Source organism: Lepisma saccharinum, chromosome 11 (assembly GCF_977018435.1).
Source record: "Lepisma saccharinum chromosome 11, izLepSacc3.1, whole genome shotgun sequence".
Classification (NCBI taxonomy): domain Eukaryota; kingdom Metazoa; phylum Arthropoda; class Insecta; order Zygentoma; family Lepismatidae; genus Lepisma; species Lepisma saccharinum.
The window spans coordinates 52,757,697-52,784,679 of record NC_139239.1 but is presented as its reverse complement, the minus strand read 5'-3'; the positions used below and the strand labels follow the sequence as shown (position 1 = coordinate 52,784,679).

At 38.8% G+C, this 26,983-nt stretch overlaps 1 protein-coding gene across 1 annotated transcript in view; it reads left to right on the top strand.

Moving 5' to 3' along the window:
* Nucleotides 1–26,983, top strand: part of LOC145995031 (uncharacterized) — a 60,241-nt gene that overhangs the window by 17,437 nt on the left and 15,821 nt on the right. The window contains exons 2-3 of the mRNA XM_083131564.1: nt 2,599–2,879; nt 19,438–19,783. Coding sequence (XP_082987690.1) covers nt 2,599–2,879; nt 19,438–19,783 — 627 coding nt within the window. The remainder of the gene's footprint in view (nt 1–2,598; nt 2,880–19,437; nt 19,784–26,983) is intronic.

The window sequence follows — 26,983 nt, the reverse complement described above, 5'->3', positions numbered from 1 at the left end:
TAAGTTCATGTGGCACAATTCAGAGTAAACTTTAAAAGAGGAGGAAAATAATACATTAGATCCTCTTAAGCAAAATTATTTGGGGCTCTTCCCCCACATTGTTAACATGGAGGTGGCGCCTATGTTCATTGTACTTGTCTCTAGGAAATAATAATAAAAAAAATAAATCATTCTTCTCATGTAACCCAAATCGCAATTTAAGAGCCCCACAACATTTTGAAGTAAATGATTTCTCTTGCCTTACTATTATAGTCCTGTCTAGTTCGCTGCACTTTATTTCTCTCTTTCTCTCTCTCTCTCTGCACTCGCGCGTCTAGTTGGCTACTCATTTATTTGGGGGTTCACGCGCGAGTGTGCGAATAGCCAGCAGCCGCCACTGCCCTGTCACTTTCCATTTCATTTTTGGAGGGGGAGAGATTTTCTCAATTTCGTTTGTTTTTCTGCCATTTTTGCCAAATCGTGACGATGAGCACGACGTGATGTGATAGATGCAAAGCGACATTCATGTCCAGGTCAGAAATCGAACATGGATCCTTCGGCAACGATATCGTGCGTAGAGCGTTTAACACAATGTGCGAATTAACAAGGGGTGAATGCTGGGGATTTTTCCCCAACAAAAAATTTTATCCCTGGCAAAAGAAAAAAAAATGATCCCTGTCAGTGAAGTTTTATCCCCGTCAAGGAAAATTAAATTGACAGCATACACGTAGATACCATTTCATAACTATGAATCAAACACCACTGAAAAATTATTCTGGAAAACAATTAACCTTTAAAACAATTGCATCCTGCTTCGAGTCTCAATTTCTATTTTTAAATAACTCATTGTTTATTGTCGTCGGGTACAGAGGTTTTACACAAAGGTCCCAGAGTAATGCCGTTGCTCTGTCCATTGCCAAATAAGGTACAAAAAGCCTATCGCCATGGCAAGATGAGCTGATTTCGTCAGCTTTATTCGCTGGAACGTAGATCACATTTCTCGCTGCACGCCGTCATTGAGTTGAGCGCGCTATGGATATTTGGTCAAATTTTCTCGGTGTTACTAGTTCAATACCTCTTTTTGAATTTGGATTTGGGTTTCCTTAGATTACTGTTTCTAAATTACGTCTAAATGTTATTAGGCAGGTACTAGAAACTTAGAACTGGCAGGCAACAGTAGAGTTTACTAACTGCTAACATACATATTTCCATACCTAAAAGAACCTACGCCCCATCCCCACCGAAAAGAATATTACAAATACGACACTGATTGACTGATTGGGGCATCCCCTCCAAACAGGCACGTAGTAAGGGAAGGGCTAAGGAGTTTGAAGCCCTCCCTCCGAAATCCTACAAATATCTAATTTGAATAGCCGGCCTCCGTGGCGGAGTGGTTAGCACAGCGCACTATGACGCCAGGGGTCCCGGGTTCGAATCCCGGCCTGGGCATGGATGTTTGTGAATGTGCATTTATCAATTTCATCATATCATCACTCATCCCCATCTTCGCAAATTAGTCAAAAGTGGCATAAAAAGCGAAGTAAAATAAAGCAAATTTAATCAATAAATCTAATTTGAATAGTGTATAGTGGTAATTAATCTTACTTCCTTAGTAAGATTAAACATTAGATCGAGAAACCTTTAGTGCATAATAGAGAAACAAGTTTATATTTTTATATTCTGCCATTTAATCCAAAGAATAAATGGATCCACAGCTCTCAAAATGTTCAGTTTTCTTTGTTAAAGGTCACACAATATACACTTTATGAGTGAACTTTACTCCTAACTTTTAAAGCAATTTTTAGAACGGAATGTGTAGAAGTTAATAACAAAATGCAATAACTATGAATTTCAGTACAAATTGTACAAAATATAAGAAAAATAATGGACAAGAGTTTTCACATATGGTGGGGTGCAAGGGGTACCTTCCACGTAGGCGCCCAAAAGTCAACCTCACTTCCACGTAGTGCACCCTGGACTAAAGACTAACGAGGCTCTGGCGACTGGCCCCATGGCCAGTATAATTTTGTGTGTGTTGTCCTGTTTTTTGTCCTTGTGTGTGCTGAGTGCCCATTTACAGCCTCAGCTTTTACCAGAAGTCAGAAGATTTTAAGATTTTTAGTCATGCAACGTTAGAGTTGTTATTTGTAATGGTAAGGGGCTGGCCCCCGTATAATGTGACGGGAGCAAAATAGCCTAAGCGCTGACGCTCCCAAACTTTTAAATTCAAATCAAATCAAATTTTCTCATATGGTGGATCTAGTAGCAAAGTCTCTCCATCCATATAATAATAACAACAACAATAAAGTTGGATCAAAATTGGTGTATTTTTAATAACTATTGTAAAATGGTTAGAATTATTATTGTCTTCTACTAATCAAGTTTTATCAATGGGCTGCGCCTTCTACAAATATTTCTGTCGGCGCCTCTGCTGATAAGGAACGAGTCCTCTCCCCCCCCCCAAATAAAATTCTGGCTACGGGCCTGTCCCCAAAGCAAAAAGCTGAATTTGCACACTGGTTTAACGCATTCGGTCACCTAGGCGAGTTGTTACTTTTATATTACTCGCATTTAAGAATATATGTTTCAATATGTCTTGTGCTTCTTTTGCATTTCCAGCCGGCTTGGAGAACAAAAAAATACGGCGGTGGAAGAAAGCTTGATGAACTGAATAGTCATAAATACAACGTCTTTTTAAACAACTTGCGTCCGGAAAAAGATAGCGGTGTTACGGCACTGTTGTGTATCGTCAAGTTTGGAGTCAACCCAGGCTGGAGAGAGTTCATGTTTGTGACAAGAAATCGAGGAGGAAAGCACGCTGAAGATCACGCGATAATTCACATCACAAACTTTGAAAAGGAAAAATTTGGAGACAATGATGAAGATCTACAGCGGTTAAGGTAAATAGAAATAAATTAATTAATCAGAAAATGTTCCAGTGAGTCCATACCCGGGTAATCCACTGACCTTTTCAGAAGACACTCAATTATCAACCACTTTTACACGTATTACCCCCTCGAAACTATATTACATTGATTGAGTTCCTGTTTCAAGTCCACTTTATGCACAGTAAGGCTAATCGGGACTGGACCTACAGTTTAAAGTGGGATCCGAACCACTATGTGCCTCCACCGGGTATCGAACCCGGAACCCCTTGATTACAAGGCGATGACGCTAGCACTGCGCCAACGGGGAGGCCCCGAAACTACATTACATTCCTGCAAACTAATGAGTCAGGATTTTGCTACCTATAATCCATCCCAGGATAAAAACGAACGAAATAAGTCCTCTGCGCAAGTAGGACCCGATACGGCGCGACCAATGAACGCGTGAGAGGGAAAGGGGGTGCATGGAGGGGGAAATGCGGCTGCTACCAGCCGTGTGCAGCACCACAGCACTGATTTGCTCCGCCATTTGTTATGTCCCCTTCTTTACCGTTATGCGAAACACTTCTGCACCGAATCCAGAGACATGTGACATGTTCTTGCAGCGTTATCACATCTGAACAGGTCAAACTCGTACTCGTATGTCAATTTTTTTATCTCATAGTTTCCTGTACTATATGTCCAGAAAGTAAATGCTCGGTTGATGGTGGCGTTGCAAGCAAAACTTCAAACATGAAAAATTTTGATTTCAAATGTGTGACTGAACACATCATTCCCACCTCAATTTTTTTGAAACTAAGATATTATCTTTTCTGGTAGTTGCATCCCAATAATGTATTGTATAAGGATCCCCATAGGTGGCAGAAGGTAAAAAATTGTAGCGGTCTGGAAAAACAACTACATATGAAAGAAAATGAGCGAGAAAAAGTACTCGTCGCCAGTGGTGAAACAATTCAAAAACTTACCTGATAAGTACACATTTTCCACATTTTGTAAGAGGTTTTATATCACGTAGTTGCTGTAAAAAACAATTACATTTTTATAAAAAATAACAGTCGTGTAATGAATTCCATCGTAGGTATACACATAGTTGGCACTGCACTATAAGAAAAAGCTCTGCTTTGATGAGAAGCGAACCCAGGACTATTGGCACGTTGGGCAGTTATCATACCGACTTGACTACAATGTCACATTCACAGAGCACTTTATTTGCCCACTTAGGCTTCTGTAGAAAATATAATATACGACTTTATCTGTTATTGGACAAAAATGTAAGTTTAGGTATTAAGGGTGCAACGATCCTACTAGATCGTTACAAAGCTACGCATTTGTTCTTTTTATTGTTGAATAGCATTGTGTAATCTTATCTGTTCTGTTATCGCTTCTGCATAGGATTTCACTGCTATGCTTGGTAGAGAACGAAGTTCTACCATATATCAGTAGGGAGCGTTTTTGTTCAAATAGTTCTTTTGTTAACCTGTATAGATGGCACTCGATGTTGTGCAGCGCTCTCGTAGTTCACGAGAATCCATTAGAGGCGCTGGCGCTGCGCTCAGAATTGTATATAAGCAGCGACGCGGCCCCGGCCAGTGCCCTCTGTCCGAAGGGGCCTGGAGTGGAAACCTCACGGTGTCCAACGAAGCTCCAGACCATCGAACGTTGAGATCGCGCGATGACAGTGAGGAACTTAAACCTACCCGACCCCGTCCAGGGAAATAATGGAACAACCCAATGATCCGATAGGCCAACGAGCTCAACCATTCACGGGGGACAGTTCGTGCTCCCACTTCCTCCCTCTGATAGGCTATCGAGGCAACCAATGATAGATGCAGAACGCCTTAGCGATTCTGAAATGCACAATATCGACAACCGGGAACCTCAGGGCATTGAATCTGAGTACGGTTACACATCAGATTATGTTGTAAATGAAGAGAGAAGGGTATCCTCTCACACCGAAGCCATCTCCAAATCGCAAGGAGGGAAAATGCGCCCACCACGACGAGCATATTCCAGATCTTCCGAAAACTTCTTTATGAAGCCAACGGATAGAAGAGATCCTTATATGGAATCCACACAAACCAGCATCGTTGATGCCGAAGGGTTTCAACTCGTACCTCCAAGAAAGAAACTTCCGGCCAGTACTGTGACTGCTGATCCACTATCAACAATTGAAACATCAAATAGATATGATGCGTTCACATCAGACCAACCAGAATTACCAGCTGAAAATATGCAGATTCAAACAGAGGGAGAAAACGAAATACCTTCCGTTTCCACACCAAAAGCTACCAGAGAGTCGTTGATCTATGTCTATCATCAACCGGCACCTCATAATTTTGTCATGAAAACTATCGAAACTACCAAGATTAACCCAAGGGTGCGTTACACGATGGATAGTATACGTTTCCAATGTACTTCATCAAATTGTTTCAACAAATTGAAAACATATCTTCAAACAAACAGAGAAAGATTCGCCATAGCTCCGAATCGTCAAAATCGTCCACTTCGGGTTGTCATTCGACATCTTCCTATAGATCTAGATACGAAGTTCATCATGTCGGAGCTCATTGATTATGGATTTGAAGTTATGACTGTTCACCAAATGAGCCACCGTAACCCAAAAGGTCCCGGAAGGAAGAACATACCACTATTCCTGATTACTCTCAAGAGATCACCAGCAGCATCGACGATCTACTATTTGGAAAATATTAACATCTATAAAATTGAGGTCGTAGAATATCTGCCTCCAACAGTCATACAATGCCATAAATGCCAACGACTAGGCCACACCCAGCAACAATGTTTTACCATATCACGCTGTGTTAAATGTGGTAAACCACATGAAGCATATACATGTCAGAAGAAGAGGGATGATCCCCCCACGTGTGCAAACTGTGGGGGAGAACATCCCGCAAACTTTAGAGGCTGTCGGATCTTCACTGTAATAGATCAACAACAGAGAAAACCTCAGATGATAACTGCCAGTCAACCTGTCAGAACCACCACTACAGCTCCAGCAGCTTCAGCTCCAGCTCCAGCTTCAACATCTATCAGGCCCACTGAAGCAGCACGTTATACATCTTATGCCTACAGAGCTGACCCACATGCTCGAATGGGACAACGTCACCAACCAGCAACAAATACTGGGCAAGCTGGCCAAGGTCTGCAAATACTCCTGGATCTGGCTAATACATGGAACTTTACCAAGATATGGCAACATGTATCCCGAGGACTACGAAAGATCTCCCAAGCAACCTCTGGAATGTCTATAATACCAATATTAATACAAATACTGATGGAAATGCAATCTGATGGCTGTTTTTAGTCGATATAATTCACTTCAACATATCAATTTGCTGATATACAATGCCGATGGCATAGCAAATCAGACACCTGAACTCACTCATCTACTTTGCAATAAAACTATAGATATTGCACTAATTAACGAGACTCACCTCAAATCACATATGAAATGGACCATCTCTCGTTATAGAATCTTCCGTGAAGGAAAGTAGGGATCATGCACAGAAAAGCCGATTTTCATTTCACACACAGGAAGTTAGTTCTTCTCTGCTTCAACGCGTAGCCTCCACGATATGACGTCATCTCTTACTTCAATCACGTGGTTCCACATATGAAACCTCCGTGCGGTGGAGAGACGCGTAATTTTGTAAGCAAGTGATGTGGCTGTATAAGGAGGGGACCGGGCGGGGGGGGGGGAGGTGATGAAGTTCTTTCAGTTTTTGAGGAACGTTTGTATGTAGTTAGGGACTGATGAGTGCAGTGATACAAAGTCGATATCTTCTTCGCTCAGTGCATGCATACAATTCGTGAAACTGCACATTTGTTCAAGGTATGAATCAATATAAATAATTTATTATTTTAATAGAAACTGAAGGAACATAAATGGCAAACTGAAAGAAACATCACTTTATGAAATGACAGCTTGACAATGGGTTACTAACAATTCCAGCATTAACGCTTGCGTCTGTGTTTGGATTTAGAGACAAGATTTAATAGCACAGTAAACCAATGATGCACTAAGCATAAGATATAGTTCCATCAATTCCATAAAAACAGTAGTTTCAAATAATACACTGTTTATTGTTTTTGTTATTACGTTTATTGTATTCGTCTCATTTAATGGTCTCAAATTTTTTAAAGTAGTTTTGTATTGAGCAGTTTCAAAAATATTTGCAATTTGTATCGAAAGGTAAAAACATTTGTCATCAAATACGCAATAAATATTTCACAGATTTACATTAATTGGCATTCTGTCGTTTAAAAAAAAGTGCTGTACGGGAAGAATCGAACCGAGGACCCTTCGTGTGGTGAGTAGGTATCGTAGTGACTGGACCACACCGTTCTTACTTGATTTATTGCTTATATGCTCGTACTCATGTCTTGGAACCATATTGCACTATTTTATCTGATATTCATAGAAAATATTACAAGCAGAATATTACAATTAAACTGGGTTTTCGAAACTACGAAACATTATGTTTTCTTGTTAACTCTAAATATTGAAGCGACACTTGTGGTTTGTCGTCTTGGTATGAAATATCTCTCAGGATACTATTTACATTCTAATAACAGAAACTTTAGTACACAATCCAACACCTGACGTCCGGAATCACATTGCGATGTTTCTTCTTGGTTACGGATGCTATTGATTTATTAATTTTATTTTACTTTTCTTTCCAAATTAATGCCATTTCGTGCCTGCAAATCACTCCACAAATATAACTGTTCCCATCAATTCACGTACCACCTTTCAAGACAAAAAAAATTACACAATATATTCCAGTGGCGGCTGGCAGCTAGTATGATGGGTAGTGCCAACGTGATCAACAAATCGAAAAATTTTCGCTAGCATATGTCATAGAAATCTAATGAAAGAGGTAATTTTAATGGAACTTTGTTTACTAAAATTGCAGACAAAAATTCAGAGTTCGTAAGATTGGTTTATTTTACTTCGCATTTGTACTACTTTTGGCTAATTGTGAAGATAAGGATGAGTGAACACTCACATAGAACACCGATGCCCAGGCCGAGATTCGAACCCGCAATCCCTGGCGTCGAAGCATGCTGTGCGGAGGTCGGCCAGAGTTTCTAAGTAATAAATGCGACTATTAAAATTTCGAAACCTGTCACCTTTACCATTTTTTTTTATATTTTTAAATAGAATTGATGTTTAAATCTGGCGTGGGACAGTCAAGTTGTTTAACTTTTAATTTAATATCGTATAGTTCCTTGGAAAACGGTGTATGTAATAATGCTCTAATCTGACTCATCTTTACTAACTATCCTTCCTTTCACACACCATCGGACACTTTCACTTCACTAAAAAGAAAAACACTGGACAATTAGAGACACCGAGTCGATCGGTATTCTCGCCTTGCTTTGTTTATAATGTGAAACCCCTGCACGGCAGACGGTACATCAACAATCGGTGTTACTAACAACTGAAATATGATTATCTGCTAAATGAACTGTAGATCTGCAATTTTTAGAATTCAATCAAGAAATTGAATTATATCTCCAAGTGAAATTCTTATACTGATAGAGTTTCCGTGTGATTTTTTACGAATATTAAAGTAAAAAATCCTCTGGTGATGCGAATTCCCTTTGATCTTTAGGCAATTCTTTTGTACTTAAAGTAAATGTCTTGAATGTTGTCAACGTCAGTTGCAACACATGAGTGTCTGTGTGCGTGAGAGCAAGGGATATATCTTTTCTTAAGGAAGAAACCGATAACAAAAAAGTCTGGATGGCTCTTTAGACGCATCTATCTAAATGGTTATATAAATTTGGAGAAGATATTACGTTCGTTCTTGCCAAGTATGCAGGAAAGTATCTTTCTCGCGAATTACTTCTCCAAAGAGTATTACAAATCGGTCAGGATTAGTCACTTCTCTGTGAAGTTTGCAACTATGTCAACACAATGCGAAAGCTCTCGCGTCGTGCCACGACGCGACCTGGCACGGTTGATTGTCTTATGGCTGCCACTGGGCTACCACCCCACCTCCTCGCTCGTTGACTGCGGAGACTTTTTCATGCCTCCGCGCATGCCTCTGCGCGCAGGCCAGACTATGCTGGCTCAGAGCAAGTACGAGAACAGCTGGGAATGCGGCGCAGGAATTGAGGCGTCCGTAAGCTGGAACGCTTACGAGATTCGAATCTCCTCGTTCGTAAATGTATTAATTTAACTATATTTTGGCAAAGCAAGTGCTTTTTCTTTTTCTGAGGGTAGAGCCATGACACGGCGGCTTTCCCCTTAGAGCCGCCGCTGATATATTCCAAAAACTAACTAAGCCGCATTACTTTCATAAGAAAATTAGCAGCCGTACTGATCGCACTGCCATCTATGTTGTCATCCGTCTCGGGAACCAGTTTCTTGGGTCGTTTTCCACACTACTTTATTCAGGGCGCTGTAATTCAACAGTCTTACTTACAGAAGCCTGCGAGCTGAGCATGCGCAGTTCAACGATTGGCAAGCATCGTAATCTCTTCCTGAGACCACAATTCACACCGTCAACGCAAAGGTTCTCTCAGCAGTATGACGTCATCCTTGGTTGATTTACAGCGGAGTTCCCAGGAATTTGTAAACGAGGTGTATGGGTTTTCATGGCCTCTGTTTTTTTTGTTTTTTTTTAAGTTTCAACTTCTATTTTACCTCACAGTTGTGCCTCAAAGAGTTAAGATTTTTACTAATATTTCTCTGTTCACCATATTGTCTCGTGTAAGAAGTAATTTAGTATTGTAGAAGTTATGTGGAAAAACACATCCCAAGTGATATCGCAGAAGGGTTTTCATATTCTTCCTTTTATAAATGTCCAAAAGTGATAATTCTACTAAATAAAAAATAGTCGATTCTACAAGAGATTTGAACCTGCGACCTTCAGACAACTCGGCCAGCTCTGCTGTTTTTCACTAGTTTATTTTTACAACCTGGAATAGATTTGAGGTCTGCAACTCAGAACTAGACTTCTGTGGTAACTTATTCTTTCCAGTCTGATCTAATGTGACAAATGTCATGTAGCTATTGTAAATGCGATGTGGCATTCTTACATGTTGCAAATAATTTCTCATAAAGACGTTAGTTCCAGATTTGGCTACAGCCATGAGCACTTATTTTCTGGACATATAGTACATTATATGTAAGCACGTGTGTGTGTGTGTGTGTGTGTGTGTGTGTGTGTGTGTGTGTGTATGGCTTAGTGAATATTTTTATCGAGCCTGAACTCCCTCAAATATACAAATTCGCGGTGTGAACTAAATTATCAGCCATTCAATTGCTGTCAGAACAAAATTACTTTTAAATTACATAGTATGGCTCAGTATTTTAGAACGCTCTGCTTATTTTTATTGGTTGCTGGTTTGTATTTTGTGCGGATGCTGACAATAATTTCTTACGCTTCAATTTCTTAAGTTTTCTTGTGTTTAAGATGAAGTCATGCCCTTCGTCCAAGCGCGGCCGTTCCTCTCCGTCTCTATCTTAGAAAGACGAGTTTTTACCATTTACTTCTTTCAAAAAGTATCAATTTTACTGTATCTCCATAACTATTGGACTTGCGACCTTCACATTTTTATGGGATATTATTGAAAGGTGTATTTTATGGTCCATGCAATGTAGCACAAATTGTTTGATACTTGGTTTTAAGGCGATCTCCTACTCAGACGAAGTTTGAGCATTTTCCATATAAGCTTATCCGCCCACTTTTGTCACGTTATCTCGAGAACTAGTCTACAGAAAATATTCAAATTTTAACTGAACACTGACATAGGATATGTCTAAAGTAGCTCCGGCTAGAGTTTGGACTTGAGGATCCACAGACTTTTCGTCTCAGTTGTGCTAGTGTGAAGGGGGGAAAAGCGGTGTTGCCAAACGTCTGAGAGTCTGATTTTTTTGTCCAGTCGTACAGGATATCTTTTCTTGACAACATGCACCCTTCCCTCGCTCGCATTTCAGGCAAAGGCAGGGAGGCGGAGACCCACGCATTCGCTTGCTACACAGCGGCAACCGGCTTCGTCGTGCTTGGCCTTTTAGAGAACTACTGATTGATATTTTCATTTGCTGCATCAACGTACCAAAATTTAATAATTTGATTTTCCTCTTGAAATATAGAATTTTTTCATCTTTCTTGACAGGGCAACCCTGCCTTCAGTCGAAAGACTCTCCACAGGATCAAGCGGTCGGCTAATGAGCTTGTAGATAGTGGGTTGGAATTCAGCCGGGTGGTTTTGTCCCAGCATACAATAGGCTTAGATGATGAACAGAAAGTAACATGTCTTTTGAAATGGGTAGATTTTAAATTATGGACTGGAAATGGTAGCATGAAATTGGTGAAGTGTGCTCCGAACCCACATGAAGTTGGGATGTAGTGCGAGAGTATGGGTTTGAGGGTGAATTATGTTTCTCAAGCATTGGCGTTCCTGTAACGGGGCTGCTTGTGGCATTATTATTATTATTATTATTTGTAAAATAAACTATTGTTGATTCTCCCATTATGAATGTAGATAACGGGCCATACTTTACACGTAGAAATAACATGAGCTTGTTTTTAAATTTGTTTTATGCACAGAAAGGCTAGCCAGGTTTGGATCTACAGTTTTAAGTAGTGTCTGAACCACAATGTCCCTCTACCGGGTATCGACCTGGGAACCCTTTGATTACAAGGCGACGCTACCGGGAAGGCCAACGCATAATTACATGATTAGACACAATGTGTCATGCATATGTCATATATACTAGGGTTGGCAAACAAGAGATGGTTAGGATACCTGGATCCGGATCCCAGAACTGACTGTCCATTGATTGACTGATTGATTTGGTTATTTTAATTTTCTCCTACTTTTGGATAATTCTGACGACAATGATGAATGAGGATTAGATGAATTATGAACGGCAACTCACGAAGAACTCCCATGCCCTATCTGGGATTCGAACCCAGAAAACCTGACGTTTTAGCGAACTTTGCTAAAATACAGACACATCTGATTTCTTTCCAGTCTGCCATACAGACTTGCACTCCGGTTAAAATACATTACTAGAAATAGGGTTATAATGTTAATAAGTTATTTAGACGTTAGATACTCCTTCCTTCTACCATCTTTCATGAAAGAGGCAAATAAAATTTTGATTTTTGATTTGATTTAGTTTATTTTACTTCGCGTTTTGTGCCTCTTGGCTAATTTGCGAAGATGGGGATGAGTGATGAAATGATGAAATTGATGAATGGACATTAACAAACAACCAAGCCCGACCGGGATTCGAACCCGGGACCCTTGGCGTCGCAGCGCGATGTGCTAACCATTCGGCCACAGGGTCGGGCAAAGAGGCAAATAAAAGTACTTAGACATGTTTTATTTTGCTATTATTTTAAAAGTCGATGGTCTTTGTCACTTCTGCCGGTTCAGCGTCTCATTTTTGTGCGGCTTCCTGGACTTGCGGGTCATAGGCTAAAGCCTAGGATAGCCTAGTGGCAAATCCCTCACTGACATTAACCGTTCCACATACTGCCAGCTAGTGACGTGTCCAACTGCTACAGATGTCATGTTCTACGGAACATATGATCATACTGTTGTACAGTGTCTCTGAAAAGTTTTAGGACAGCAACTTTTTAAACTAGGCAACCCAATTTACACAAGGCGTTGGTGGGTTGCGTGTAGAGTTAGGCTCAATTTCAGGGTAGCCACATGCACAATAGATATTTATGAAATACGAGAAAGAAAGAAATCTAAGTATTATTGTATAAAACTTGAAAAAAATATCAGTATTACATTTGTTGCAAATGAGAAATACTTTCTGAAAGAAAGAAAATCTATTTTCTAGTACTTCATTGCTGATGAGTCTACACAAAGAAAAGAGGAGAGAGGAAACGGAAGGGGACAAAAGAGAGGAGAACAGAGAAAGGGGAAGAGGAAAAGTAAAGGAGGGAAGAAAATAGAGGACAGAAGTGGATAGGAGAAGTAATGAGGAGAAAGGAAAAAGATTCGAGGAGATATGAGGAAAATAGAGCAAGCGCAGATACGAGGAGGAAAATGAGATGAGAGAAGAGGAGAGGAGACGAGGAGAAGAGAAGAGAAGAGAGGAGTGGAGAGTAGAGTAAAAGAGAAGAAAGAAAAGAAGAGGAGAAAAGTGCAGTGGAGTCGTAAATCGAAGACAGGATAGGAGATAAGGAGTGGAGAAGAGGCGGATGGAGACAAGGTAATATAAAAGCAGAGGAGGAGGGGAGAGAACATGGAGAAGAGAAGAACAGAAGAGAATGGAGACGAGAGGAGAGAAGAAGTAGTTACAGAAAATATCGTCTCAGCGTCAAGAATTGATGCCTTGATTAAATTATCGACATGGAACATTCAATAACATTTTGAAATGTATTGGAGAATGTATTAAATCGGTGAGAAATGCCTTTTGGCTGAGTACAGAGCAAGATAAAATTTTCCACGTAAAATCCTCTCCTCCTGCGATTATATTACTAAAAACATAAATGTAATATTAATATTTATCTAATTTTTTTCCACTTCTCGGTTTGTTGAAATGGAGATTTTGTAATTTAATATTTCCCCTCTTCCATCGTTAATTCCAAACTGAAAAATTCCGTTTCACACAACATGGACAATGAACACTATGGGCTATGTTTAAAAAGGAACGAGAATTTCTTGCCACGGGATGGGTTTGTACCCACGACCATCAGGTTGGCAACCTTTAACGGTAACCACTACCCCACAAGCTTTCACTCCTGAAATCAGGTAGAAGCAGCTGACCAATGTAATGTAAAATGTAGATCAAACTCTCCTCCTACATGTAATGTGCAAAGAATACTTGTTTGTAACAAAGAAAACTAAGGTAGTGCGAATCGGTGAAAACATTTAATGGAGAGTTGCACGTGATGAAAACTTTTCATTCGATATTTGCGGAGGTATCCTTGCATTGAACTCGAGTGGGAAAATAGGTAAAATTAGTATGTCATGAATTGCCACAAATATAGATAGTTATTTCATTAATATTTGTCAATGTCTTTGAAGCAGTACACAATTATCGTTAGAGTATCAGAATTCACGATCTTATACATGAAAATATCTCTTTGAACGTGTGTCAATTCAGTTTTTTTACATATATAAATTCCAGATGCAGAACAAAGTAACCACTTAACTCTGCTATTACAAATAACGTCACGGTCCTATTCAGTAATAAAAAGACAATTAAAAAAGAGAAAAACTCGTAAGGAGAATCGAACCTGGGACCGCTAGCAGTCCAAACAAAAACTCCAAGCACTACACAAGGCCCTTACCTTGTATAGCAGCTACAAATAGAAATAAATTTTCGAAGTGATGAAGAAAAGCCAAAATATTGGTAATTTTGAAAATGCGAGTTATTTCTTCTAACTTATTATTGTGATTAGACATTATTAATCTAGAGGCTTCAACATTGCAGGACGATGTTCTTTCGCCGATTCGCACTACCTTCGTTTTCTTTGTTACAAACAAGTATTCTTTGCACATTACATGTAGGAGGAGAGTTTGATCTACATTTTACATTGGTCAGCTGCTTCTACCTGCTTTCAGAAGCGAAAGCTTTGTGGGCTAGTGGTTACCGTTAAAGGCTGCCAACCAGAAGGTTGTGGATTCAAACCCCTCCCGCGGCAGAAAATTTTCGTACGTTTTAGACATATCCCATAGTGTTCATTGTCCATGCCGTATGAAACGGAATTACAAAATCTCCATTTCAACGAACTGAGAAGTGAAGAAAAATTGGATAAATATTAAAATTATATTTATGTTTTTAGTGATATAATCGCAGGTAAAATCAAAGATCTTACGTAGAAAATTCTATCTTGCTCTGTACTCAGCCAAAAGGCATTTCGCACCGATTTAATACATTCTCCAATACATTTCAAAATGTTATTGAATGTTCCATGTCGATAATTTAATCAATGCATCAATTCTTGACGCTGAGACGATATTTTCTGTAACTACTTCTTCTCTCCTCTCGTCTCCATTCTCTTCTGTTCTTCTCTTATCCATGTTCTCTCCCCTCCTCCTCTGCTTTTATATTACCTTGTCTCCATCCGCCTCTTCTCCACTCCTTATCTCCTATCCTGTCTTCGATTTACGACTCCACTGCACTTTTCTCCTCTTCTTTTCTTTCTTCTCTTTTACTCTACTCTCCACTCCTCTCTTCTCTTCTCTTCTCCTCGTCTCCTCTCCTCTTCTCTCATCTCATTTTCCTCCTCGTATCTGCGCTTGCTCTATTTTCCTCATATCTCCTCGAATCTTTTTCCTTTCTCCTCATTACTTCTCCTATCCACTTCTGTCCTCTATTTTCTTCCCTCCTTTACTTTTCCTCTTCCCCTTTCTCTGTTCTCCTCTCTTTTGTCCCCTTCCGTTTCCTCTCTCCTCTTTTCTTTGTGTAGACTCATCAGCAATGAAGTACTAGAAAATAGATTTTCTTTCTTTCAGAAAGTATTTCTCATTTGCAACAAATGTAATACTGATATTTTTTTCAAGTTTTATACAATAATACTTAGATTTCTTTCTTTCTCGTATTTCATAAATATCTATTGTGCATGTGGCTACCCTGAAATTGAGCCTAACTCTACACGCAACCCACCAACGCTTTGTGTAAATTGGGTTGCCTAGTTTAAAATGTTGCTGTCCTAAAACTTTTGAGAGACACTGTACCACCTTTTAACTTTGACAAACAATATAGTTGCCATGACGTATGCCCCAGCCCTCGTTAGGAGAAATTTCAAAATTTTGGTTTTATAATTTGATGCCCATGACGCCCCCCCTCAATGAAGCTTGAAATCCCCCCTGGAGGAAAGTGACTGGATTAAACACTTGCTACAAGGCTAGAACGTTAATCATTGCGCTATCTGTGAAGCTTTTGTAGAAAAGTTATAATTTGAATAGATATATTCTCACTGGACCTTCGTACATGACCTATGTTTGGCACTTAGTCCGGAGACCGAAGTCCCCTTCCTAGGTGCCGGGCCCAGCTAAACGGTTTGATTCCAGGGTACGTGTGACCGGATCGGTTTTTACCCCCGACGAATGGCCGACTCGTGCATAAAGTGACGTTGAATAATAATAATAATAATCAATAATAATAATAATAATAATAATCAATAATAATAATAATAATAATAATAATAATGACGTAGATAATAATAATAATTGATGTTAGCCAGCAGAAATGCTTTGCTGACTTAACGTTGAACTAAAATATAAATACCACCAGTTATGAGGATTAGTATACTATTTGTATGAACACAAATCATAGTCAAATCATAAATAACAAAAATGTATATTATATAACACACAAAAAATAGACACATTACACAACCCCTCACTATCATTCAAGCATTCACACACTCTCTCGTACCGCAGGGGAAAAATTACATTAAGATAAATACATTGGCCCTTTTTTAGACACCATGCAATATTTAGTTTTTCTTATGAATATTAAACTGCGCCCGAAGACGTTAATTTGCTTAGAATTAAAGATACTAAACTTTCATCTGCGCGTGCTCATTACATTCTGCCAACGGGCATGACACGTAAACTTTTCATTCTTGCAATTTATTTAGACATTTAAATAATTGTTGTAGAATTATCACTAATGCGCCTTGGAACTTCAATAACATTAGGCAGGGCACGCAACTCGTGCAACATAGATATCAACTGCAAGGCATACATGTTTACAGAATAAAAATGAAGACACTGATGTATGAATATATATTAAAAATAACACGAAGTTAATTTACTTCCTCACTTAGCAAACTTGAGAGGTGATCTCTGTAAGAGATACACGATTTATGCTGTTTTAATCAAATATTTACCGAGTAAAGCATATAAGGTGACATAAATAAAAATTATTACTCAACAGTTCGGCGCAGAGCGTGGAAAAACAACAGTATGCTGTGAATATCTCTTCCGAATTAGCAATCGTGAAATTTAGACGATGTTGGCAAGAAATAATTTAATCAATACCTTTGCGACTTTTAACTTTAAATACTGGTATCTTTTCGTCCGACGGCCGATCTTTGGAGACTTGGGTAGATGATCACTCACACATATAGAAAATTAACAGTAGTATACTATACCATCTCGGCGTTCTAGACGTTTCAGCGACGTTTACCGTAGTCCTCTAAACGACGGCGTGACGTGAATCCGCGGTCCTCTTTGCGACACTAACACTTCCCCACATTACTTCTTTGTAGCGGCACTTCGCAATCTTCTTGGAAACACTTTCCTTCTACGCTTCGACATCACGGCGATTATCTTGTAGGCCTCGTAATGGAGCGATTAATTTGATTCGCATCGTCTCTCTCTCTCTTTCTGGGGGGACGGCGAAAAACGGGCGAAGTTTCTTTACCGGGGGTACTCGTGGATTCTCGCTGCTAACCTCACGCGGGACGTCGGCGTCGTCTCAAGACGCAGTAGGTGTCGCTTCATTATCTCAATCTTCTCTTCTAGACGGTAGATCTAAGTGTGGGCTGGTGTCGCTTCATCTTCCAATTTCTCTCTCTCTCTCTCTCTCTTTCTCTCTCCGTAGAATTCTCGTCGGGCGTCGGCGTCTCGAGTGGCGGCTTTTGGCGGTATCATTTCATGGCTTCTAATCGGGCTGTGGGCGTCATTTGTGGCGATGTGGCCTTTGTGTTTTAGTGGTGTGGTGCGGCGTCGCGACGCGACGCTGAGCGGTGATCTGCTGCGTTGTCGGCTTCATGCAGGCTAGGAAGACCCGTAGCCCTCCTTCTCTTGATTTTAGCCCGCCATAGTGGTATTAATGTTCCTCGTCACAAAACGAATAACGCGAATCCAATGCACAGGTCACTAATTAACACTGCGTATTCGTACAACTAGTCACTGTCACTCACTCACGCAGGATAAAATACACGGCGCGGTAGAAAAAAGACAAAGTCCCGAATCTTTACTCCGACTGTCGCAGAGGTGTTGTCGGATCGAAAACTGGCGGTAGACTGTACTTGTTTGTTCGTTCTGCCACTATATAAAGACAGCTTGAAACTTCGAATACAACGGACTGACTTTTAGGCGCGGGAATCTGAAGTTACGACGTTGGTGGTCAAGCGTCCATTTTTTGCCTGGTCCAGCTTCTTCAAGCCCACGTGTTGCGTTAGAATGGGGTAAAAAGAATAGTTCTACCCTCATCCGGTACGTAACATGTTACTCCAGTAATTGGCCTCCCACGTTGACTTTCCTGTCGCCAAATGCACAAAAGTCGCTCAAAAACAGTGAAAGATTTATCACAGCACATTGTTAGTTCCCAGCTCCTACGACCGAAAGGGGGAAAAGTCAACAAAAGCAGAGAAACACAAAAGGTTCAGAAACGTGGTGTTTTTCTACCGAAGCTTCAAGAGGATACGAAGTTTACAGAAAAATATAAAATAATGAAAACCTAGGATATAGAATAGTAAAAAAAAAGTAGGTGACAAAAACTGATTATCATAATATTATAATTCATTTTTATCTTTTCATAATAATATTGCTCGCGACTGTACTTCTCTAACTCTAATGATACGGAGTGATTGTAAAGCCTGAATGCATTAATTATTTCTTAACTGTAAATTAAATAATAAGGGGTGAGTTTTAAATGGAAGTGGTACCCAGATTTGGCACTGTCTCGTGAATAAGGAAGCCTATTTCATTCTCGTCTCGATATACAGGGAAGAGCAGAAAAATTTAGACGATTTAAATTTGGCGCCATACCGACATCTTTGCAGGTGGTGACACACACATCCCTGGGTAGAGCGGTTTAAAGCCTCTAGTCGTCATGCAGCGTTGGTCGGAAGAGCATCGAGCGTTTGCTGTTATAAGGTGGAAACGCTGAGGACTACGCTGATTATGCTTCTGCCACTCGGTGCACATTTCTCGGTGTTCGTACAGTTCGAGGGCGACCAGGAGGCCTCTTGCTGACAATGGATGCCGTAGTCCTGAATTGTGTGACCCAATTCGATATTGTTTGGCGTGTCGGAACTTTTCCATTCCCTTCCGATGTCAAAATGTTTTCATAAAACACGCTGCGTTATAGTAGCGGAGTCATTGTTTCAAGAGAACTAACTATTCCAGCAAACGCTCGATGCTCTTCCGACCAACGCTGCATGACGACTGAAGACTTTAAACCGCTCTACCCAGGGATGTGTTTCACCAGCTGCAAATATGTTGATATGGTGCCAAATTTAAAACGTATTAATTTTTCTACCCCACCTTGCTTAAACCTCAATCTCGCTATGTCTCGAATTTATTCATCAAAATATATAAACGATATTTATCAATACAATGCTCATCCAATAAACACACATTCATAAATAATTACACCCTCCTTTGTATGTCTAAATAAGTACTATGTGAAATTTTCATTCGAACAAGAGAAGACTTTCGGACGATTACTTGGTCTTATATCGAAGGGTCTCTCGTCTCGTTCCTAGACACTAGTCATCGTCTCGGTACCATCATTAATTTGAAATAAACCCCCCAAAAAAACAAGAAGAGACAACATTTCTTAACAGCGAATTAAAAAATTTGATTTTTTTTCTGCCTTTACTTGCAGCAAAATTACAATGTACATCAGTAACATCCCTTGCCCTACATGTAGACATGCTTTGATAGGATTTGTCGACAGAAGAAACCAGTTCCGAGGAGAAAACAACCCAGGACACTTGAAATTAGAATTAAAAATCAGCTCATTTAAAACCAGTAAAAATAATGATACAACGGTGAGGAAAATGAACGAACATGAAGACATCAGCATCTCAACTTTCAACGAAAATGATTGGAAGATTTTGGAAAATGTATCATCAGCCAATTTAGTGCCTACAGATCTGCAAAGTCGCCAGTACTGGGACCGACTGATGCGGGAGAGATTCCAACAGATTTTACGAAAGGGTCCCTATTGGGTGAGTAATTATAAAGGCACACACACAAGCTAATAGTTCCAAAATGGTTATTAGACTGATAATTATAAATAGCACTGGTATAGTCAACGAATATACTAATACTTAGGGGTGTATCCAAAAATAAAATTTTGCGGGTCGGCACAGCAGGTATAGGCCAATTTGATTTCTAATAACATTCTTCCGACCACATCAAAAATCAATGTTAACTGATCCCACATTCCATATATAACAAAAACACCTTTCGATACTTGAAATAGAACAAAGGATTGTCTTTCATTTTATTTTTTAGTTTATTATTAAGTTTCACGACAGGAGACCAATTTTTCTTTGTTTCTGAGCCATAATATTCCGAACCTCATCTGGAGAGAAGCTTGTACAGTATGTAATTGTAGACTGAAAAGTGACAATATAGCTATGCTGGTAAGTTAGTCATTCCCAAGTGTACTGCGAAGGAAGGTTTTAACTGTCATCATCATTGTTGAAAATGATCTTTCCACTCTTATTGTTGACACTGGCAATGTGGCTAGTGCTTTTAAGACATGATTAATGTTTTGAGAATGAATTTTGTTGGTCTTATTAATAATGTTGGAAGCACACACACATTTTTTTTGTTGTAGACTCTGCACCTTCGCTTTCCGCTTCAGACACCAAAGGGAAGATACACTCTTAAATGCTGTACCTAAAGCTTCATTTCCATAATACCTACATTACATGCTGTGGAGAAGAATCTTTTGACAGGAGATCTTCAAATTATGCAAAAATATTATGACTTTTGAGAAATCTGTTCGTTAGATTACCTATTAAATCACCGATAGAAGGAATTAAAATAGTCCTGTGGAAATATGCCTCTATCGTATAGCATGAGGATGGTTATCTTGCTTTGTTTAATCGTTTTGTTACTCTCGGAATCTCAGTTTCGGCATTGAATGTCTGTAGATACTTTCCAGAAGCACTTTGAAATAATTGGCTGAACTCTTTATCTGAATTTTCCCGCTGTTCTGTGACATCTCTTCAGGGGTGCCCACAGGGGAGACTGTGGCGCAGGTTTGGGGGGATTTTTTCCTTAATGTATTATAATATTCAACATTTATATATTTCCAAAATAAATGTAAAGACGTTTATACCTTAGGTACACCATATTTAATCCATTAGATGAGGAAAATGAAGTATTTAGAGGTAGCGATGATGCCCACAGGTGGGTTTGTGAACTCACGTTATGTCCAAGCAACATATTTTTTTTTGGGTGGGGGACGATTTTTTTGATGGAAATTTGATGTGAAACAGTACAGCATTTGGCACAAGTTAAATTACGTTATTAACTATCCATTGCTGTTAAATAAATAGGAAATTCTAGACTGCCAAGGAAATTGTAACGGGTAATATTATTATTAAGGAAGTGGGGATAACCAACTCTTACAGATTGGGTCTTAAATCGACACGTGGATTCTGGTGGGGGATTGAGGATTAAACGTTGGGGGAGGGGGCAATATCCGGCTATTGAATATCATTGTTAAATCTTAGATTATCGTGGGAATTTTAGTTAGGGGGGGGGGTTGAGCATTATATTGGGGGATATATCCAACTTTTGTGTATTAATTTTACGTCTGAGATTGTAGCGGAAAATGTTGTTTGGAGATTTTTTTCTTTTGGAGGGAGTAATATCTAGGTTGAAGAATTGAATATTAAGTTTGAGGCGAGGAGATATGGAGCTCTTAATAAAGTGTAAAATCTTAGATTGTGTTACGGCATTATTATGTTAGGGCTTTATTCTTATGCAAAATGTTGAAAAATGTAACGCGGTTGTATTACGCATTTAATGTTCCGCCAATCAGTGCTCAGATGAAGAGAGCGTTTAAGCTGTACATAACCTTTTGGATCAACGGATTACTGTAACTGGTAAATTATGAGCTTCGGAAAAAAGGAAAGTGATTGGTAGATAGCTTGCTTAGTGATGGCAGATTGGATGAAATATAATTCAGTTTTAGACTTAAAATTTTCAGCTAAATAATATCAAAACCAATATACTGTACAATATGAAAACTTTGTGGACATAATAACTCAAGTTATGGATTATGCCTGTCCCTGACTGAAACCGCAATATGATCGAAATTTTTCTAAAATAGATTTGGTGAAATCAAGAATGTTTTCAAGCAAAAATGAAGCGAATACAAGCACTTAAACAATTTGTAAGTGCTCCTTCGCCTGCAACTTTGATAAATTTAAAACGAGCTACTGCGAAATCTAGAAAATTATATATAAAGGCTAAGAGATTTTCATGGCAAAATTATTGCGATGAAATAAACCCTAACACAAAATTAGTCGACATATGGCGCAAGTTCAGATCGCTTAGAAAAGCACATGCAAGGCGGACTTTACCTTTGTCCACTGAATGGAAAACCGATTTTATTAATAAAGTAATTCCTACACCCTTTACATCAGCCTGCAAACCTCCTAATATATTCTACACGTTCTCATCTACATCAAAATACGCAAAGGAGTTCACATCCTCTATCACTGTTAATGAAATTCATGAAATTCTTCAAGGGTCTAAAGATTCTGCTCCTGGCATTGATGGAATTACGTATTCTATGGTACGAAATCTTCCACAGAATGCACTAAGCATGTTATGTAAAATTTTCAATCAAATATTCGTATCGGGTAAAATTCCCGTTGCATGGACCTCTCAAATTATTATGCCATTTTTAAAACCAGGAAAAAACCCTTCGTTGGGTCAGTCATATCGCCCAATAGCTCTTAGTTCCGTATTGGCAAAATACGCGTATTTTGAGAAGATGTCATTAAAAAGATTAGAGTGGTTTATGGAAGGTCAAGAGGTATTTTCGCCCAGACAAATGAGATTTCGTAATAGTTATGGAACCCAGGATGCATTAGTAACAGTACCTTCTCATATTTATAGCGTTATTAAAAGAAACCAATCAGTACTTTCAGCCTTTATTGATATTCAAAGTGCATATGACAACGTAGATATTACTGTTCTATTGAAACAACTACAATTACTAAAAGTGCCACATCGTATACTCAGATTGACATGGAAATTGTTATCTAAAAGACAACTTTATTTTTATTTTGGTTCAGAAATGGTAGGTCCAAAATATATTTGACAAGGACTACCACAGGGAAGTTCTCTGATCCCATTATTATATAATGTTTATTTATCAGATATTAAAACAATAATAGATGCCCCATTTCAGTTTCTACAATAAGCTGATGATGTATGTATGTATTTAAACTCAAACAATCACTTACAAGATTTTTCAATGTTTGAATTTAAATTAATAGAATTTAACCAATGGTTAAGCAGAAAAATTATCAATATCGTTAGAAAAGTCCAAAATAGTAGTATTTAAGCATAAGGGTCTTCAAAATAGTTTCAATATGATCCCTAGGAGATTACAAAATCCAATTGTTTTACAAGTAAAATATCTAGAATGAATGAAGCACTTTGATTCTTCATTATCATGGCAGTATCAATTAAATATGATGAAAAATAGATTCGAAAAAATATTTCATTTTTATAAGGCAATGGCGAATACCAAATGGGGAGCACATCCTACCAGCATGCTTATGTTTTATAAGAATTATTATCGAGCAGTATTAGATTATGGATTAATGGTTTTGTGTAATCTTCCAGTAACAAAACTTGCTCCTCTAGAAGTCCAGCAACGGAAAATTCTAAAAAGATGTTTGGGATTAATGAATAGTATTCCTAATATAGCGATATATATGGAGTCTGTAGAATGGTAGGTTCTGTCAGGATAAAGTTAATCGCAATAAAAATGTTATTTAAAATTCAACATTCACCATGGCATCTTTTCAATGATGTTTTATCAAATCTTTTAGAGCTGCATGATTCAGGAATAACCAATGATAAATCAGCTACGCTTTGGGTACAACTATTTAGTAAATATCACCATGAATGTGACACGCACCTTCTGCCTTTAGGGCTTTAGGTTAGTCTGGTTATAACCCTTTTATCGGACTTCTTAAATGCTTCTAAGGGTTTGTAGGACCAAGCCCTTGCGAGGTCTGTGGTGTAGAATTTATTTTTAATTATCACCTATGTAGGTTTGAAATGAAAGATCATTAAGACCTTTTACTCGAAGATTTATTTAGACTTCGGATGTTATACAAACACTTTTTCAAACAGACAATTCACCCGGTACAGCTTGTAGGCCTAAACCTATTAGTTGTACCGAAGTTTATAACCCTGGTCTTTTGACGGTGCAGGAGAATGCCTTATTCAGAGTTGGGTTAGTGGAATATCTGCCAAATGGAGTACAAGTACCCCCAGCCAATCCGAAGATTGAAGCAAGATATTACCCAACGTCCCCTGAACCATCAGCCTTTCGGCAATCAGGAGAATGTCCCGTAGGCTTACAAAAGTCTAACTCTTTTATATCATAATTTTGTTTACAATTTACCATGGTTACTACATAGTTGTTTTATATTTCTATAGTTTCAACATTTTTTCCTGATTTAAGTTAAACAATTCATTACCTATTGTAACATTAACAATAACACATTTTTAAAGAAAAGATTCCAACATAGATTAATATAATACAGATTGAATAGTTTTTTGCTTGAAAAGGCATGTGTTGACAGGGGCGACATATAGCGTTCCCCCAGAAGAAAATAAAATTAAATATAAGTGAACGTTATTTAATTTTGTTTTATAACTTTTTCTCCTTTTTTGTATATTTTAATTTTTCTTTCACTTCTTCTTCTTCATGATGTGAGGCGATGTTTCATTTGGGATCGTCTTCTTGGACTTCATTCTTCATTCGCATGTAGCTTCTGGAGAAAACAAGAAATGGTTTTACATCTTGTTCAACACACTCCTTCGTAAAACTTCTTGACGTCCATTAGCCAGGTCTTCCATCTATTTAGGTCTTCTTCTATATTCTCCTCTTTTGAAATGGGAGATGGATTTTGTAAAGGAAATACAGGTTGTTCTGCACTTATCTTGCATATTGAAGTATTTACAAGTCTCTGTTTGTCAGAAAATAATGGGCAGTGTAGTTTCTCCTCATCTTCTTGATTCAGCAACCCTGGAGCGAAAGCCTTCTTTCTTATATCTTCCTCAGCGGCGGACCTATTGTCTGAATGCGATTCCCTTTCAGCCATCGATAGTTTAACACACGAAGTCTTACCATTAATTGCTTCAAAACTATCTTCTTGGTCATCTGGAATCAAACTTTCTTCAACGACTTGTCCCTTCACCGTTAAATATAATTTATTGGCACCTGCATCCAAATTGACTCTATATCTCTTGAAGAAGGGATATCCAAATAACAAATCTGCCTCTAAATTCTTCACTACATAGACTTGAACTTCAAAAGTGTGTCCTGCAATTTCAAAAAGAATGGTTCGGCATCCTACAATACGGGACCTCTCATGTCCAACAAAATCCTTTAACCTTATTCCTGGACATCTTTGCAGTTTCAAGCCTGGTAATCTCTCTCGGAGCTTTACCCAAACATTGTAATTCATGACGGTGCATTCACTTCCTGTATCCAAAGTACACCTTATTTTTAATCCTAAAACTTCTATTAGAATTTCTGGCTTCTGGCTGCAATTCCCAGTTACTTCGAAAACATTAAACAATTTCTCTTCTTCTGAATTTGGATAAGAATTTAGATCTAGATATAAAACATCTAAATTTTCATTAGTAATTAGTTTGTCTTCTTCGCTCTCACAAACATCTAGATTGTGTCGCGTTGTAGAAGGGAGAGCTTCATCTACAACGACCTCTGGTTTAAATTTGCTCGACTGGTAGAGGGAATTTCCCAAGAAGGTGCTTTAATAGTGGAAGGAATTTCCCATACAGGTGCTCTAGGGTTCAAAGCACAGTCTTCTGGAATTTCGTCAGTTTGTATTCCGCATTCTTTCTTGCGAGACTGGTTCCAGTTTCTTTGATTTTGGTTCTTATTCCAGTATGTCCTTCTATCGGCATCCTTCCTTTGGAACCTTAGATTTCCATTAAACCTTTGGTTGATCGGTGTGGTCCTCTTATATGTTGATATGTTAATATGTTGGAGAGGAAACCCTAGGGTATAAAAGCGAGGATTTTGAGATATATTGGTCACTTCCTGTGTTTAATAGGAAGTATGTCACCTGTGTTTAACAGGTTTTAGGGACTACTCGTCTGTGTTGAATAGGGAGTAGAAGACCTGTGTTTAATAGGTCTGAGCTTACCTGTGTTTAACAATCTATAGATACTACTCTTCTGTGTTGAATAGAGAGTAGAAGACCTGTGTTTAACAGGTCTGAAGTTGAACTCTTCCTGTGTTGAATAGGAAGAAGACAACCTGTGTTTAGTGTTGCCCACGAGACGAGACTTTGGCCTGTCTCGTCTCGTGGAAATGCTGTGAAATGCTGTCTCGTCTCGAAAATATTCGTTTGTGTTGGGACACATGATCAATCTCGTCTCGTCTCGAATTTTTAAAAGCCTGTCCCGTCTCGTCCCGTGGGCAACACTACCTGTGTTGAACAGGTCAACTTTTCATTCCCTGTGTTGAACAGGATTTGGCTGGATGTCAAAACTTCCGAACCAAAAAACTAGTAAATTCTAAACTTCAAAGCAAGGTTTACTCGTCAATCCCGTCTTACTACAAACTGTATGAAATTTGGAAAATAAACAGTCAAACCCATTTATGGTGTTCAGTGTTTCCATGATCCAGAGATGGCTTCAATGAAGGTCTCAAGAGTCTTAGGCCCGACGGAAAAAGCATTGGGTAACAACTAACTAAAAGGAACGTAACAGTTGTTTTTGGCGCACCAACGTGAAGGCTCGACAGTTGATGACTTTTGATCACCCTAGATCCTCGACGCAGTCGTTTGACACACCAGAGTGCTGGCACGACGAGGAAGCAGACGTATGACGAAGCAGAGAATAGATAAGAAATCTATAGAAGTTGTATTCAGCGAGGGACATGGGCGGAGTTTGAGCTTTTGCTTTGGAGTGCCAGACTCTGGAGAAGCATATGATGTACCTGAGGGTTATTGAATATCCCCTAGTTTGTTAGGGGTCCGGAGGCCTTCCCCCGGATTTTTTTTAAAGGCAACTTAAAAACACTGAGTTTTAGGCTTTTTAGATTTGAAAATGTTAAATTTATTCGCTTAAGTAAACAAATATTAATTAGTATATTGGTTGTCACTTTTAAAAGAAGCAAAACAGTA